Source organism: Streptopelia decaocto, assembly GCF_964273445.1.
Source record: "Streptopelia decaocto genome assembly, chromosome: 1".
Taxonomy (NCBI): domain Eukaryota; kingdom Metazoa; phylum Chordata; class Aves; order Columbiformes; family Columbidae; genus Streptopelia; species Streptopelia decaocto.
The window spans coordinates 52,780,416-52,799,323 of NC_138663.1; the positions used below are offsets into that span (position 1 = coordinate 52,780,416).

General features: G+C 38.8%; 1 protein-coding gene across 1 annotated transcript in view; it reads right to left on the reverse strand.

Moving 5' to 3' along the window:
• Positions 1 to 18,908, reverse strand: part of SYT1 (synaptotagmin 1) — a 360,262-nt gene that overhangs the window by 46,302 nt on the left and 295,052 nt on the right. Inside the window, exon 9 of the mRNA XM_082062019.1 lies at positions 5,198 to 5,315. Coding sequence (XP_081918145.1) covers positions 5,198 to 5,315 — 118 coding nt within the window. The remainder of the gene's footprint in view (positions 1 to 5,197; positions 5,316 to 18,908) is intronic.

Below are 18,908 nucleotides of genomic sequence, written 5' to 3' on the forward strand. Positions count from 1 at the left end.
CCCATGCCAGCTATGGCATCTGAAATTCTGGCTGTGACTGGGGGGTGTGGTGAGGTGCAGCAGTGCTGAGGAGATAAGCAGAGGGTACATTGCTTGCTACTGGGATAGATTCCTGGTAATTAGATTCACTAAAAGCTGAGCATACTAAAATAATACACAGAGAACAAAGCCACATTAGCTTTCAAAGATTTTTAGAAGGAATAAACCATACGGAAATTAATCCTGAAATGATGATAAGCTATGTTAAGCCTTACACTTACTATCAGCTACTAAGAGAAGACTTTTTGATACAAAACAGTATTTCTGCCAAAGGGCCTGGGTAGCCAAACACCCATAACAACAGCCTGTCCAGGTGCCAGCACCAGCCTCTTCTGCAGATTCCCTCTGCAGATTGAGAGGGAAAAGGCTTTTCAATGTATTCAGGTAACTTATTTCAATGATTGGCTTGGTCAAAGCAGGGAAAGCTGTTGGAAGTTGAAATGAAAGCTTTTATTTCATGAACAAAAAGGAATACAAATGGAGGGCCCAACTAAATACAGGGAAATCTATAGAATTGCCTGCATAAACACATATTAATATTGGGAATCTTCCTATGTAATAAAAAGAAGGAACATATTTATTGCACAGACCACATTTAGCTGCTAGTCACATATGTTGAGGTTTAAACAACAATTTTTTTCTTTAGAAAATAAGTAAAAACAACAAATACAAAACAAGATGAAAATTAATTTAAAGTTTCATACTCATTTAAATCCATCTAGGAAATCACTACCACTTTGATTTAAATGAATATCTCACAGGGGAGCTGCAGATAATTCCTGCCCTCTTTCTCAAGCAGAAGGGATTGCAAACTTGAATAAAGTATCATAATTCATAGACAGCCCTCGTGAACTGAACGGCACTGCTGAACTGTATCATGCCCTTATCAAGGAATTAGTCAGACTATGTCTCTATGGCCTGTTTGGAGAGATTAAACTGTAAACTGGTTTTGAAATCTTGCAATTTTGCAAATCACCTAAATGAAATAAGAAACCAAAACAAAACCAAAGGAAAACAAACAACAAAACCAAAACAACAACTACACAGTGACTTGGGAGTCTAAGTTCCCTTGATTTGCTGTAAGACCTAAGCTTCTAAGTGTCGTAGACATTTGGAGTGAAGGATACCTATAAAGCCATATAACCAGAGTTTACCAAATTCAGACAAATAAAAATAATCTCTTCAGAGCTTACATGCCTACATGTCACCTGCCAGATGTCATATTCATTAAAAATGCATTTGAATATAATTTAAATAATTAAAATGCCATTTAAAAACATGCATAATTGTTTGCCAGAGGCCCTTGCTCACCAGAAGTAATAATTTCCACTGGTTGTGGAGACTTGATGAGCTCAGGCTGAACAGTTCCAGTGTGTGAGCCAAGGTTTGCTTTAGCCCCAGCCTGATGTTGCAATTAAGTTTAAGACCTGGGAGTTTATTGCTCAGATGGGTGATCTGGTTTTGTTACAAAGAGTCTAATGAATTTGATGATTAGTCTGTTGTCTTTTATTGCCTGTTTCTGAAATAATTTGTGCTTGGCTTTTGACTGCTAATAAAATTTATGGAAAAGTTCAAAATGCTGGAGATAGAGGCTTGCTTTTTTTTTTTTTTTTTTTTTTCAACTGTAGTAACCATTGATTAGGATTTATGTGCTGACTGGCAGGATTAAGGTTTCACCAGTAGAAGCCCTGCAGAAATGCTAGGAAGGGTGGTACTCTCAATCTACTTTGACTGGTCTCTTGCTTTTGACGGGTGCTTTTGTAACTGGCCTCTCTAGCTGCACAACAAAAAGACACATGATAAAAATCAACCATGTTTTTAATTCTGATTGACCACAATTATGGATCTCATAAATTTTTAAATAGAAGCTTGGAAGACTACTGAGCCATAGTGCCTGGTTCTTTGTATTCACTGAATCACAGAATGTCAGGGATTGGAAGGGACCTCGAAAGATCATCTAGTCCAATCCCCCTGCTAGAGCAGGAACACCTAGATGAGGTTACACAGGAATGTGTCCAGGTGGGTTTTGAATGTCTCCAGAGTAGGAGACTCCACAAACTCCCTGGGCAGCCTGTTCCAGTGTTCTGTCACCCTCACTGAGAAGAAGTTTCTCCTCAAAATTAAATGGAACCTCCTGTGTTCCAGTTTGTACCCATTGCCCCTTGTCCTATCATTGGTTGTCACCGAGAAGAGCCTGGCTCCATCCTAGTGACACTCACCCTTTATATATTTATAAACACTAATGAGGTCACCCCTCAGTCTCCTCCAAGCTAAAGAGCCCCAGCTCCCTCAGCCTTTCCTCATAAGGGAGATGCTCCACTCCCTTGATCATCTTTGTTGCCCTGTGCTGGACTCTCTCCAGCAGTCCCCTGTCCTTCTGGAACTGAGGGGCCCAGAACTGGACACAATATTCCAGATGTGGTCTCACCAGGGCAGAGTAGAGGGGAAGGAGAACCTCTCTCGACCTACTAACCACCCCCCTTCTAATACACCCCAGGACTAAAGATAACATAAACACCAAAGCTTTCCACATTGCTGAGGTGCAAAGGTAAAGCAGATATTTGCTAGTAGCAGTAATACTCAAGATGTGGAGAGAAGCAGCCAGAAGGAAACCACAAGGTCGCCTGTCGCGGTGCTGCGAACACTTGGCGATGCCAGAGCTCCTGTGGGAGCCAGGGCCCTGTTCCTCCTTTCTGCAAGGCAGATCAGCTCCCCAGAGAGGCACAGAGGCTGGGTGCAAGAGAAAGCAGAGCCCTTTCCAAATGCCTGTCTTCTGCTTTTCCAGCATCTTCTCCAAAATCGGAGAGAACAACAAAAAGATATAATCTAAACTCAAAAGCAGATCCTTTCTGCCTATTTTTGACAAACTTCTAAGATATTTTTTTCTCCTGTGACAACTATGTAATTTTCACCTCTTGCTAATGGCTTTCCCTTGGTGACAGTAAGTGCTGTTGAGTATATAGGTAACATCCAGTTGGAGATCACATTTGATTGTTAACATTTTCCCACCTCCACTGCAGTGCAAAACTTTCAGTTTTGCAAGATGAAAAGCTATTTTAGTATCTAGAGAAAATAATAAAACTAGTGGGGAAAGCATTCGCTAATTGAGATAAAATCCTTCCACCTTCATTACCACTTAGCAATACTGTACTTTGAGAGTAGGTATTATTTAGTGTGAATAATGACAACAGAAGCTCAGCTTGATTTAAAAAGTTATTTCTGCATAATTTATTCAAAAGATAAATTCCCTAATGGAAGATACTGGATCCACTTTAAACCAACATTATTTCATCTATAATTACTGCCTCAGAAACACCGTACTAACTGCTATTTATCACTGTCAGTGACTTTTGAATTCCTGCTACAACCATGGTATCCCATCGGGTTTGTTTGTCTCTGAGAGAACATGATGTTTCTAGTTTGGCATGGCCCTAAAAAAAGGAGAACAAAACCTGTCATCCCCTAGAAAAATATTTAAATGAGAGTAAGCCCATTCATTTTGTTATAGTTATTTCCAACACAATGCATTATATTTTCCATCTGAAGTTTGTAGGTGGTCTTCAGTTCATTAGTGCTTTCCTTGACCCTTTCTTTTTTTATGAGCTGAGTACCCATTATCCATCACATTTCTCGCAATGCTTGGAAAAGAATATAGATGCTCTAGCTCACAGGGCTACACTTCAGTCAAACACCCCCACGTCTCCTCATTATGAGAACCTAATCTTTCATTAGCAAACAATTAGGAAGTAAATATTCTTAAGAACATTAATTTGCAATTGGTTCGGTACAAGCATTAAGGAAAATATTAGTGTTGCATCATAATCTTGTGTCCATTTTATACAAGGAAAACCCAGACTTGATTCAGGTAATGACTACAACAATATTTTGATGCCTTTTATTTTATTATCTCTGTTGCTGTACAGTGGAAGACTTTAGAAGCAATTAAAAGAAAAGACAACTGGTTACTGGTAAGAGACTTTGTTCCCTTGAACTTTGTGAAGCTCCTCCTGTTACTGTTCATCAAAAGTGGTAAACAAAACCTTCAAGCTTGCTTTTAGCAGGTCCCCATTTCTCTGTGTATTTGGGATAAAACTCTTACCTTGTGCTAAGTTTATAAGAAAATAAAAACCAAAACCATTTTTCTTGTCAGCAATATTAGCGATAATATCATCTGTGTGTTAAGGACAGCTGTACAAGCCTTCAGTTCTAGAGCCGCGCTGGAAATATCCCCATTCTCAATGGTCAGTAGAAACTGCCTCTTTTAAACAGAGGGTATATAAAATAAAATTATCCTGGAAAGACCTCTCCTTATAAAGCATCTTGTTATTTAATTTGCTCTCAGCTAATTGGCTATTTAGACAGTAATTGGTGTCCAAGAATCACAGACAGAGCAGAGAACAGAAGCCTACGCGGAGCTCCACCAGGTCCCTGGGACACGGCCTCGATGCCACGTGTGCTAGCTGCACCCTCCCTTACAGATGGCGCACGTCACCTCACTCACGGTGTGTACGGCCTCACTATGAGCAAAGACCACGAGGACTATTTGTAGGTACTGAGCGTGTTGGAAATATGAACCTCACTGACTACCACAAGTACAAGATTGTCATTTTGATTGCTGGTGCACCCACCAAAGCAGAGCACTCCCAACTCTGCACATGGGAGCAATGACACCCGAGACCTTCAAATGTAGAAACAATTATCCTAGCACCTCAACCAGCAGCCAGTACGGTGACCTGTGGCGAGTTCCTCTATTATGTATTATCAGTAACATTGCAGGGAAATGCTCACGTTTCGTGAGATTAAACAGACAATAGGGATTGTAGTGAGATTTTTTTTCTCTTGCCTGAATAGTCTGTATTTATCTCCAGGCAACAGGAGAGAAGGAAAGTACAGAGAGCTTGCAACGTCATCTGACTGTTTAACTCTTCAGACCTCGTCTTGGAGCAGAATGCGACATATAATGAAATTCCTTTTTTTAAGCTAGAATCAGTTCTGCTACGCTCAGCCACACCCTAACTTTGAGAGAACACAAGCCATATTTTTCAGACAGTGAACAAGAGCACTTACCTGCTCAACCAAGAGATCTCCAAGAAAAAATGAATTGATTTTCTGCCTTTACAAGCCTGCAAAATCTACAAACAGATTTTCATGCACATACCTGATAGTCCACCGACATCCATCTTCTTCAGGTTCTTTGCCTCCAGAATGACTACAGTCAGCTTGCCAGCAGTAGGCACATAACGAAGGGAGAAGCAGATATCACCCAGTTTTTCTTGCTGTGAAAGCAAACAAGACATGGTGTTATATTTTAATAATTTTTTGTACCTTTTAAAAATGTAAATTTGAAAGCCCCACAGAAAATCAACAGGATTACATCTCAAACTCCTCCTGTTAAACAAAACATTTAAATGAAGAATATGAGATATGTGCCACAAGTTGCCCAGCTTAAATACTTGATAGCCTCAAATCTGCTGCAGCAACTGGAGTCCACAACAACTGCCCTGTAGGGAGCCAAATGACAAGATCTATGATGGCTGCAAAGTACATTATACTACTCAGCATTTCACCCCTGACAATCAGGGTGCCACAAATACTGTTTGCCCTTTAAACCAAGACGTGACCGTATTTTCCTTTCTTCCAGGTTGTGTTCCAGTGGAAATCACGTGCATACACAACTACTAGACTGTTTTCCATGGAACAGTAATATGGATGTCTCTCACCACACTTTGTCAGAAAAGCAAACAGTATAAAACCCACAAAGCACAAAACATCCAGTATAAAAAAGGACTTCTCTCTCATCTGACAGGTAAAAAAGGAAAAAAAAAAAAACAAAGATACAGGCTGGCAAAGCTCACTGTGCATCCCTCCTCACATCAGGAATGGCTGGAAGGATATTTGGTTTTGCATTCAGCCTTGCCTATCATCTGGGATCCTGCCAAACACAACTTTTTGCAATTCATTGCTTAGTAGTTTCCTAACAGTCCTGGCAAAGAGGGAAGGGTTGAATTATGTTCAGAATTACAGGAACTTTGTTATAAAAGGAGGAGCAATAGACTTGAATTTGCAGATGAGAGAAAGAGAAGAGTGGAGTACTGCTCAGAAAGGATCACTAGGTTGACCAGAACTGCTTTCCTCCTTCCTTTCAGGCACAATAGTATCTCTAGGGGGGGTAACTACGTTGCTTTTGAGGCAAGAAGAATGAGATTACACTGAATAGTCCAATAAAGCATTTCAGATAGCAGTGTTATTCTTTCAAAGACACTAGTTCTTACGGCACGTGTGTTTCCACAATTTATTTTGGCAGTAGAATATAAAGTACATTTCTATCAAGATATATTGCTTTGGTTCCAGTGTTTTGTTAGAATAAATTGGAAGGTTTGTTGTTGAAAAGTTTTGAGGGTATATCCAAGCTTTTCGTTAAGATACTAGGTAATTTTTGCAAGACTTGTGCACCTTTTCCCCAGACCACAAATGCAAAAGGGAGATGGCAATTTACCAGGTTCAAATTGCTAAGGAGAAAAGGCAAAGTCAGAACCCGACCTAAAGAGCTGGGGGAACACTTCCGAGAGCAACTGCTCACATATTCATGGATGTAGTGGGTATTTCCTAGATAAAAGATAGCCCATGTCCTAAGCACTTTTAAAAGGAATCAAAATGTTCCTTTCCAGCTGGGAGCTCAAATTTCCAAGACATTTAAGAGAAACTGAACTTCATCTCTTAAACCAAATTTCCAGCATCAGTGGCAGTTCTTCGCTTAATAGCTCTTAGACACAATCACTTTTTATCCAGGTTTGGATAAGCATCTGCAGTATATCTATCTGAGGGATGCATGACAGATACTCAGCTATACTTCAGAGTTTACATCGTCCTCTCCTATCGAAAGGTGCATGGGCTTGTCTCAGAAGACTTCCTTGGGGATGCAGGATTCTGCTTATGTTGTTCCAAGCAAAAGCCTGAGGCAGTATATATTAAGAATGGCATCACGTAGTTAATGTTCCTTTTGATTTTTGAACACTTAGAAACTGCAATAATAATGTAATATCTAGAAAGTGACAGACTCTGAATTGATTATTACAGGTTGGGAACAAGGCCCAGGGATTGTAATGGATAATTTCCTGCAAAACATCAGCTCAGGGATCACCAGCGGTCAGAAAACATGGAGAACAAACATAAAGCTATGTGTAATTAGGGAATGCTCAGAAGGAACACAACAAAACAGCTTATGACGTTAAATGTATGCATCACATACAAAAACTCTGTCAGAATGCAAACGTGCCAGTATCTTGGAAACTTACGGTGCCCTCCTCATCTCAAAAAGGATAAGGTAGAACTGGGAAAGATTGCAAGAAAAGCATCAGGAATGATCAAAGGTATGACACAGCTTCTGCGGAAGGAACAGCTAAGTAGATTAGGATTCTTTAGGCTGAAAAGGGGCTGGATGGGGAGCAGTATCTTAGAGACCTTGATATGACCCAGGAAGGCTATAATAATGTTATGACCTTGCTCAAAAGAAGAGATCCTATCAGAAAATTTACATTTTTAACTCATACCTAGAATACCCACAGACCACACTGCTGTGGAAGGACACAATTACTATTCCTCCCTGTCTGCATATACTGTTATGAATCCCAGCATACATTCTGACCACGGAAATATGGATTTCAGCCATGTGATCTGCACATCTCATTCGCAGCTCTAACTGAGCCTGCAATGGCATGGTGACAGCACAACATGGTGACAGCACAACACGCTCCAGTTCCCCTGACGTTCAGTTTTGGATGTCCGTATTGACTAGGCTAGCAGTGAAGTTGACCTATCACTTGCAGCTTGTTCAGAATGGAAGAAGTCAATTGCTTATTGATTTGTGTTATCATGATCACAGCTCACCCAGTCACCCGCTCTTCTCTGCAGTTGCTGTTCTATTATATGGTAGACCTGTTTTAAATTAGCTTGGTTGATTCATGGGGCTCTGAGTAAGACTGAAAGCTCATTTTAGTCCCCCATCTTAGAGACCTTTGTACTCACGTATCACCCAACATTGAGGGGCTCTGTCCTCACTCCTAGATTCACTAGGCAGAGCTTTGGTTGTAGCAGCATGGGAATTTGTATTCCTCAGAAATGTACCTCATTGACAGACTATCTGAACTTCTATTTTGGAAGGTACTTATAAATCAATACCATGCTTCTAATTGTTCTGTTGATAGGATTTTTTTTTAAGTTTTTGGTTGTTTGTACTTGTGTTGAGACTAGAGTGTGCTTAGTAAGCATAAAATTGTGTTAGAACTGCTGTTTCTTATCTGAGTACTTCAGCAGAGGCCAGAGGAGGTACTTTACAAACACAGTTATTGCCACGGAGACCATCACCTCTCACCAGTGTTTCCCATTTGTAATCATGTTTTGCCTCTGTGCGAATACTGCAATTGTCTACACAGAAGAGTAATTTTATGAGAGCATTTAATGCATTTTCAACCTCTTTTAATGTGTTTTTAGCTGCACGAAGCACGTAGAAGGAGTCAGCACCATGTAAATGGCCAGTTTTCCATAGATCACCAGCAATCCATGGGAAATGACAGCAGATGATAGGCTCATTCCAGTGAATAACTTGAAGAAAAAGCATAAGTACCTCCTTAAATGCCTACAGAATCACATTTAGTACTTTTTTGTTCTTATTAAGATCTGTATTAACTGCATTTCTTCAATATTTCTTGTACTTTTAACATCTTCTCTTTGCATGACTGCCACGAGTTTTCTATTCCTAACTTTTTATTTTTTATTTTTTTTAATTTTAAAATATTTGTTAGGCAAAATACTTCAAGTGGCAGCACTGCAATGAAGCAACAAAAAGCAATCACTAGAGGTGTGGTTTGCAGGAGATAATTACAAACCCCTGCAGGGCTATGAGGTACAGATGAGTGCTTCTGGTGTGGTGATTATCTCATGGAGGTGCCTTATTGTTATTATGAATTTCTTTCAGCCCTAGGTATAAATAATTTATGTTAGTAAATTACTTTGATCTCTGACGGAAACTGTAAGTTAGTGTTAGAAACTTCCAACTGGGAGGTTCATAGACATTAACCTATTCCTGTATAATGCCTAAACAGCAATCAAAAGATTCTCTCCATCTAAGCAACTCCGTAACTTCATTACATTTAAAGAGGATGCAATGAAGCAGAACATAAATGACACAGACAGAGCTGGTAACACTCCTTCAGCTTAGAAAAGGCTATTCCAAGTCTTGTTGTGAACCTGGACTTTTGAGAGATGACTCCAAGCAGCTCCTGCCTGTCTCATGTTTCTTCTTGTATTTGTCTGCAGTCATTTCTGCCTTGACAGCACACTCTCCTAAGGAGCTACATAGAAAAATGCTATTTATGCATATTACTCTCATTTGCACTGCAGAATCTCTAACAGCAATATCTGTCTTCTTAATATAAACATTCTCCACATTTTTGTGGAAGATATTGCAAGAAAGTTGATGCTTGCAGCTCTGTTGGTAAAACAATACCAAAATAATGAGCCATAGCACCATATGCTTTTTCCTAATTGGATCTTAAAAATGTAAACACAGTGAGGTGGGTTTCCAACTTCAATACCTGGTTTTGATTGTGGATATTTGCATAAGCCAGAGAGAAGAACAATAGGATGTGGTTTCCACAAATCAGATTTTCAACTGAGACTCAAAATGTTCATTGTGTTGTTTCCATACCACTCAAAATGTTCTAAAACTCTGGAGAAAACAGGAACAGCATAAAGGTGGTTATAAGCCAAATTAGAGCCTCTCAAATCCAGGAAACCTGGCTAAACTGTAATGACAGAATCTCTAATCCTAGTTCCCCTATCCACAGGCTTCAGACAGTTTTGAGGCAATCATACTCAGTCTACACAGAGAGATCTCAAATCCAACAAATTCCTTTTCTTGGCCTGCAAACCATGAAAATACACTAAGCCACAAAGCTGTCACAATAACACTAGTAGCAGCATCACATGGATGCAGAAATAGATGAGACTGGCCACAACTTCAATTAAGCCATCATAGCAGGTGGGCAGAATTAGTAACCCATACGCATAGCTGAGATCTATAACTGGGAAAATATTGTTCCTTCACAGCCCTAGGACAAACAGGGATGATACTGGGAAAATAAACTACTGGTTTGTTTGGCTCCCCTTTTTTTTTTTTTTTTTTTTTATTTAAACCTGAAATTGTATTGCCACAGCAGCTGTCCTTAACATTACCGGTTTCAAAGACACTGAATTTTTACAAATACATGGTTAAAGAGCAAAGCAGAACACTTCAAACCTGCATAAGGTACAATTACGAAACCAAGACAATATTTTTCTCTTATGGTTGCAAATCAGGGACCAGATGACCCCACAATATGCAGCCGATTCTGCCACAATTAGGCAAAGGAGTGGGAAGTGAGCAAGAAGCTCTTAAAACTCAGTTTGCATAAATAGGCTAGAAATAGATGGTACAGCAGGGAAAGATAAAGGAGAACCGGAAAGAGAAAGAAAAGCTGGAGCTAATGTGTCAGCTCATTATTACAACACTTTTGGAGACTATCACATGAATATGTATGCACACTAAGTACCACTGTACCCCAAAGTCAATGAACTACTTTTGAGATAAAGTAGCGAGAGCGAACAGGAGAGGCAGAGTTCTTTTCAATCAAAAGGCTGATTACAGAAGTAGCTATTTCAGACTTGCAAAATCTTAACTGTAAACCCAGTCAATATAAACTTACGGATTTTAACGGCTAAACCATTAATCTGACAAGCAGAGTAATTCCTTTGCTGTCTAAAATAATTTCATGCCCATGAATGGAGCAGCCACACGTTTATAAAGCTAGCAGTAAATAGGTGCTAAATGCCTCTGGAGAGAAGGATGAACCTTCTTCATGACTGTACATACCGCACTTTTGAAAAGAATATTTTAAAACAATAGAATATGAACAGACAATGCCCTACTGTGTATTTCCTTATTCAGGGATCAGTCTTTATTAGAAGAAATAACCCACTTGTCTTACAAAATGGAAGTACGAAGCGTCTGTGATTAAAAGCCTCTCCTGTGTTTGCTTTTGCTAACATTATTTCAGAAGCATCTTCATAGGTTACACCCTCTTCAAATGTGCAAACTTGGCCATAAAAGGAAGCTCCTGTTAATGTAAAGTGTTCCTTTGCAAGCTACATAACAAGTAAATTAAGAAGCATAGCAAACTGAAATAGGTTACAGCAGGAGATCTTGGAAGAAACAGAAGCTTCTTGAGGCAAAGATCCAGAGGGCTCTTTTTGGATGCTGTAAAAAAGGGAATAGCAGTGACAACAGATTGAAGAAGAGATGGAAAGGAGACTGATGCTAGGTGAACAGAGAACAGAAATAGAAGCAAAGGTCCATGAGGTAAGTTTTAAAAGGGAGAAGTTTTAGGGTAGACAGGGAACAATCTTTCAAATGAAGTGAATTATTAAAGTTATCAGGAGGTGGTATCTGTAGGGATAAAGTAACAGTATAAAGTAGGAGTGAGGAAGAGCCAAAAGAAGCCGTTTAATTGCACATTCCTTTTGACTGATTTTCCTACTACAGTCCTACTCTCTGACTCTTTTGTGATACAACTTCTGTATGCCAGCACTACTTTTACCTTTGCTTAAAGGGAACAGACCTGGCAGGATCTTTCTGTGGAAATAAAATCTACCTTTTTTTCCCCCCCTCCTCTGAAGAGCATAGAAATTCTTCACAAATCTCTGTCCTCTTATTGCAATATATATATAGAAAGTTAGTACATCGCGTTTCTTTTAACTGCCCTAATTATGTAATATTCTCCAATGCAATGGTAAATCAGACTTGAAAGCAAGTTGGGCAATAATTTGAACCATTCAATGTTATTAAAAGATTAACAAGTCAGGTTTTGTCAGCTTCCTCCTTTTAGTCCTCTTCATTACCTTTTTAACTGTTTCGAGAAAGCACTTCTATTATTTCTTTCCAAAAAGCAGAGGAAATGGAAAGAGAAAACACTGTTGTTATTATTAGTAGAAAATGACACTTCACGGTCATCAGTTTAAAAGCATTACAATCAGCTGCCTCTGGCAAAATGAAAAACGCTGTGGCTGAAGGCACTTGAAATCAAAGATTAGCAGAAACAGACTATTTGATTTCCAAACAAGGGACCACGGTACCAAACATACAGAGTTCTTAATTAAAACAGGAAGAAAATGAATTTCTTAAATAAATGAGAAAGGGAGGAATGAATTAAAAGAAACACATACGCCCAAACATCATAGCTTGGTTTTTCTGTAACTCTTTGCCTACCCATAAATGCTTGCAGCCGGCTGCTCTGCTTTAATGATTGAATCTCGCTCTATTTTGCCACTTGGCTTCTCCTCAGCTCCTGCCTGATCGTATTTCTAAATGTCACTCACGTTTATGCAGCCCAGTGCACAAAACAAAATTAATTTAACTGAATGTCACATTAACATTATTACTTTTGACAGCATGGAAAACTTATTAACTATAGCATGTCACAAGGCTAGTTGTCTAGTGAGTAGTCTAAGTACAACATTGAAAGGAAATGTAATACACTTGAAAGGTTTTCTTTGGCTTATCAGACAACGTGAGAAGTCAAATCACAAAGCTTTTCTATAATTATTAGAATATTGTATGTGCATTGCAGTCACTTGGCAGAAAATCCTTGTTCTCCTGTGACAGAGGAGGCCACAGTACAGTACCCTTACTTGATTTGAAAACATTTCTTGTAGCAAGTATGGCACCTTAATGCTTAGTTAATGTAGCTTCTACTACCAAGAGCATCTTACCTTCCAAAAGCAACTGACCCAAAACTTTAGATTATGGATTGAAATTACAGTATATATCCAAAAATATACAGGATCAGTAAACAGCAGAAAACTGTAATTAAGAATCAAATTAATTACTGGTTTCTTACTTGTGAGATGTATAACTGGATGAGTTGGTGTATTAAAAACCTGTAATGAACAGAATCCTTGCAACAATGACCACACATTATCGATCAATGAAAGACAGAAAAAATAGATTAAAGAAACCAGTAGGTGGGAATGACTGGCATGATGGAATGAGTAATCCCCTACAGCTGCTGGTAAATTCTGCTGAAATTTAACAGCTCGAGGGAAAAACTATCAGGTGAAATCAGTGCCTTCACTACTGAAGCTAGACAATATATTTCTATTTGATCTGCAAGAACCACAAAGAGAAATTAAGTGGAATTTGTGGACTATCTTTGTAGCCAGCAATCTTCTTCCCTTTCCTCTCTAACAAACTCTCAAGACCAAAATACCTTGCACCTTGTACCAGTCCCATCTACATTATAAATAAATAGTCCCTTTTTCTAGTGACACTAACAGAGCCTCATTCACTCAGCTTCCATGGATATATGTCCTTCTTTCTCTCATCTCTTGCTTGCTGTAACACCAGTTCAGCTTTCATGTTCCTCCATAATATCCCCCAGCACTGCATCCAGCTCCCTTCCATGACCCCAGTCACAAACTGCACACAACACAACAGCCTTCTCCAAAATCTCCTAAATGGGCAATTAGGCAAGAGACAGTATGTGATGTCATTGTTTTAAAACTAGAAGCTTGCTGGTTAGCTAGCAGGAGGCCAAACAGGACACATGAGGACCTGACACATGCCTAAGGGTTTTCCTGAACAGGTCAAGAATCTGAGTATCTATCCTAAGGCTTTACTTTCCGTTAAATTTACAGGTGCCTTCTTACTGTGCTTACCAGCCTCCAGGGCAGCATGCAACACAGTTCTGTGACAAAAACAGCTTATGCCTTCATCTTGACACAACAAAAACTCAGGCACACAGACAGGTCAGGATCCTCACTGCTCTGAGCCACAGTGGTGACCTGGAAAAGACTGCAGACCAGGGGACTCACAGCTGAAACACAACTAGATTTGCTAATGGAAAAACCACAGGCAGCTGATGTAATTAACAGCTGATAGGTGAAGTCTTACGATGAGACAGTTCTCTACCTGTAATTTATTAATATGAAGAAGATTTTCCTTCATGTATAATTTCACCCAAGTCTAATTCATCTTTTATTTCTATCTACTGCTTCTGTGCTACAAGCACAGGCAGGATTTGAAATCCCTTTCTGTGTCATTGCTCTTCGTTCAGAAGTTTTCTTCCATTGTCCTCTTTTACTGATTTTTGTACTGGAGATTTTTCCAGATCATCCAAACTGTCTAAAAATATGTAATGGGGTAGAGGATATGCAGCTGGAAGAGCAGCAAGCTGAAAACCCTCAGAAAAGCTCAAAGCCACTCTTGTTCTAGTGCTTCCTAGTTTCTGGGAAGTCAGAAATATGTAAAATACTCTCTGAGATAATTTAAATATTTTTGTCTTTGGTTCCAGTTGAAATGAAGAAACTAGTATATGCTTCCTTCTACAGCTCCTTCCATTATAAATTTTAAGTGCAGCTTGTTAAAAATTTGTGCTTAATTCAATAACGAGTTCCTTTAAACTAGTGCTATGTATTCATATCTATTGACTTACCCTTGCCAGGCTCACATCCACTTCTCAAACTAAGCATTCAAAACCACATTTTCATGAAACTACTGAAATATAATCAAGTTTTTTGAAAACACATATAGGCAAAAACCTCTTTTATTACTCCACTTCCTCTGGCTATTTCACTTTGAAAAACTCTCTTAACACATTCTTTAGGAAGACAAGACAGCTCATCAAAGGTCATCATACCAATCAGTACCACACACTGAATTTCATTAATCTCTTCAGTAAAAAGAAAGAGGTCACTGCAGTCATCTATAAAAATCTATGAAAGAAGACTGTACTTATCATGAGATCTCTGGCTCACTGATGTTCATTTTTAATAAATCTTAGACCACAAGGGAAATTCCAGAAGACTGGCGCATTGCTAATGTTATGCCTGTCTTACTCAAAAAAGACCAAATGGGATGAAGGTGGTATCTATTGCCCATTTGTCTTTTATCAAACCCAGATGAAACAAAGGAACAACTCATAAAAGTTTGCATTAGTGATGGTTTAAAGGATATAGAATATAATCAATGTGAAGTCACATGGTTTTATGGAAAATAGGTCCTTTCAACTAAAACCAGATTCATTCCTTGATAAGAAAGTACAATTGGTTGATGAAGGAAACATACAAACTTTTTTTTTGTTCTATTCAAGGTCTACTGCTGTTTTTACAGAGGCAGAAGATATTTCTGTTGGTAAAGTAAGCAGGTGATACAATAATTAATATATTGGTAAACAGTAATGCAACAGGTTGGTCAGAAAGCTCTAAATCACTTAGCTGTAATCAGTCACACAAAGTACATTTTCATACAGCCAAAAGCAAAAATTCTACATCCCAAGACAAAGAACTCAAGACTATTTCTAAAGTATCTACTGAATCACGAAATGTATCTTACCAGGCAGTGTCTCCTGCTGAAGATTTAGGGTCATAAGCTACAGACCATGAACTGCTAGAGTACTGCTGTGCAAAACACTCAATAGCAGAGGTGAGCAGAAGCAGCTGGTGAATTGGCCTGTCTAGCAAGGATATGAAGTACACTGCACAGAGCTCTTGAGAACATATATATATATATTTTTAAGGTGCTAAAAACTACAAAGAAGGTAAAAAGTCACAACTCTTATTGGAAAAATGGAGAAAACACCTGATTGTGAAAAACATAAAAGATGAATTTTTGCAGCTTTCTGAAAAGAGGATTGTGACTTGATTACAGTGCAGAAGTACTGTAGAGAAGAGGAAGCATCACGTATTAAAAGGCTTGAATCTACTGAAGAAGGGCATAACAACCATCAGTGACTTGCAGTAGAGTCCAGCGACATCCAAATAACAAAGTACACATTTTAACAGAGAGACAGAGTAACTGCTGAAGCTACGATGGATGTGTTATTTTCTCCATCTATTGATGTCTTAAAATCAGTAACTTGTAACCTCTTCGGGTTTGAAGACCACCTAAGAGTTTTCCAGCAAAGGTGCAAAGCTGCCTATTAACAAATGCTGGCATACTGTCAGCAAAATTCTCTTTGTAGCCTTTGACAATAAGGTCTCATGCACAATTTTCTAGTGGAATTCCCACAAAATTCTGATCAGATAATATTAAAATGTGTCATGAGAAACTTGCTTTTGGTGAACTTCCACTAAAAAAAAAGCAGGATAATGCTGGAAATCAGTATGCTATAAGGAAAACTGAGCTTTCAGAGTTTGCAGTCTAGAGCCATGCAGCCAGGACAAAAAAAGAGGGTTTCTAGATCTTTGCTCCAAAACTAAGCAAGGTCTAACTTTCAAGGTTGTAAGGGGGTTTCCTTGCACCACCTTCATCCCAGCTTGGCACAGGGGCAACACTACTATCTCCTGGATGCTGCCTGTTTACTGGACTGAGTTTGGTTATATGAGGTTCTTTAAAATATTCCTTGAAGATCTAGGAGTCATCGGGATTTAGAGCAGGCAATCTCACTTCATTTAGAAAAATACCCAATTTGATAAGAAATAGTAGTATTTCAAAGGTTTTTGAAAGGGGAGATTTTTTCTGCAGAAAGAAAATGTTAATGTTATCTAGCCTAGGCTAAATGCAAATAAAACAGATCAGATGTAAAAAGCTCTCATCCTCAGCAAGTTGTAAGAGCTCATATAGTGGTGTCTTCTGGCGGTAATCCAAGGAATCAATGAACAGGTGAGCTAAAAAGTCAGAGGAGCATATCCCAGTGTTTACACACAAGATATTCACAGCTGATTAGCAGCTGGTTTTCATGGTAGGGAACATGTAAACGGGGAAGTTTCAGAGCCTTAAATTGTTACATAATGTGACAGGTGTTTGTACTTGCAGGACATTATGCCAACTCTAGAACTCTACAGCTGAAATTCAAGCAGGAAGTCAATATTCTCGAGTCATTCTGGAACATATGATTGCTGCAGCAAATCTAGTAGAGCTTAATTAAAATTTGTTCTCATTTACAATTATTGGAAAATTACATTTTTCATTATAAGTTTTTAATCATGAAAGTTTTTACTTTCAATACATCAAAAGTGCATATTTTTCCTTTAGGCCGATGGATAAAACTAAAAGTATACATTTCTCCATTAAGAAATCAACTAATAGTTAAGTATCACAAACAGACATTCTGAAGAAAGAATCTTGTCTTTGAGAGATTTAAAATAATTTCATTATTTAAAGGGTATGTGGAAAAGTATGATTCTATATTTGAGAAACATCATCATTTGCTATATCAAGTTGCAATGAGACAAATTGGTCCTCATTGTAAAAAAAGAGGTCAAGGAAGCATGCACATATTTGGAGGGCATATAAGTTACAGGTGTTGGTTTTTTTTTTTTGAGGGCTTTAATGTATTGTCATATACAAGTTAATGTTTAAGAGTGATAGAAAAAGCAAATGCAGGGACTAAAATCTACTATGTCAACAAAGAAATCATGGTTTATGGAGATGTGCTGTGGAAGAACTGCAGCTCTTACTTTGTGTCACAGAATTGTAATAGTTGCAGCTATTTTCTGTACAATAAGTACAAGAAAAAAAGTTAAGAGTAATCAAAACTAATTCAAATGACCCACATCTCCTGAAAAACCTGCCTGCTCTAAAACATCACAGAAAATTGATGTCTGGCCTGACTGTTTAATGTGGAAGCCTGAATGAACAAGAACACTTTCAGCATAATCTGCTGCTGTCTAATTCTGGGCTGGGCATTAACAGACAGGAGATGTCAGCTGCAGACCTCAGGGCACTCATATGAAAACAAGATGCTGTCGGTTTTGAAGCCTGAGCTGCACTCATCAACAGAGATCCTCCTGTTAATTTTCACAGTTACTGAAGAAGATATGGAAAAGCAAAAGTAAAATAACTAGATTCCAGACAACCCAGTAGTTCTGAAGATTATTAGAAGTAATTAAAGTAGCAGCTAAAATTGGTTAAGGATCTAATGAGAAGCTCAGGTGCTGTCTTCCCAGCGCCATCGATACCACCCAGAAGCTGCAGTGCTGTGTTCTGTGCTGGTGGCACCAAAAGCAAGTTATAAATCCCACATAATGGTAATTGTCTAGGGAATGACTTGGGTTAGAATTTTACGGCGAAGTCTCTGTCTAAGAAGAAGAGATTTGAACTCAGGGTCAGCCATAAGTGGAAAAAGGCACTACAGAAGGGTTCCCAAATTTAGTTGCCATTATCAGTGACAGTAGAAGTAGCAATAACTCCTAATTCTTTTCTGTTGTAGGTGAGTGCATCCAGCTGATCAAACAGCAATAACATATCACTTTGAACTCCTTCACTGCTAGTTTGGAAACTCCTGCCTTTGGCACTATTTCTATAACTGTAATTGCTGACATAATGCTCAGGGAAAATGTCTTGGCTTGCATGTCACTGGGTACCATTTTGGGAACTTCTCTTCATCTAGTGCTTGGCCAGCAAGAAGCACATAGAGGCAATATCTGGGTTCAAAAAGGAGATCAGAAATCAATTTCATCTGCACACTGATGATTGTAGCTCAAAGTGAGTTATATTCTGCTCCAAGGAGACAGCTGGAGTAGTAATTCTGTGGCAGTGACCATGCTCAAGCCCTCCACAGAAAAAAATCCTGCTCTGTAAACTCCATCAGTGTAAAGGACAGAACATCTACAGTACCACTCCATCCATCTAGTGAGCGAGCCGGCCAGGCAGCCATCTGAAACAAAAGTTACTGGTTAATGCAATTAAAGGCCACTCACAAAACTACTAAAGTCTGCACAAAATCTCCCATCACAGAAGATGTGTCATGAAAGAAAGTTATATTTCTGCTACATACTCCAGTCTACATCTTATACGCACAAATACACACAGAGTGAGAATATGCTGAGAAGTGAGG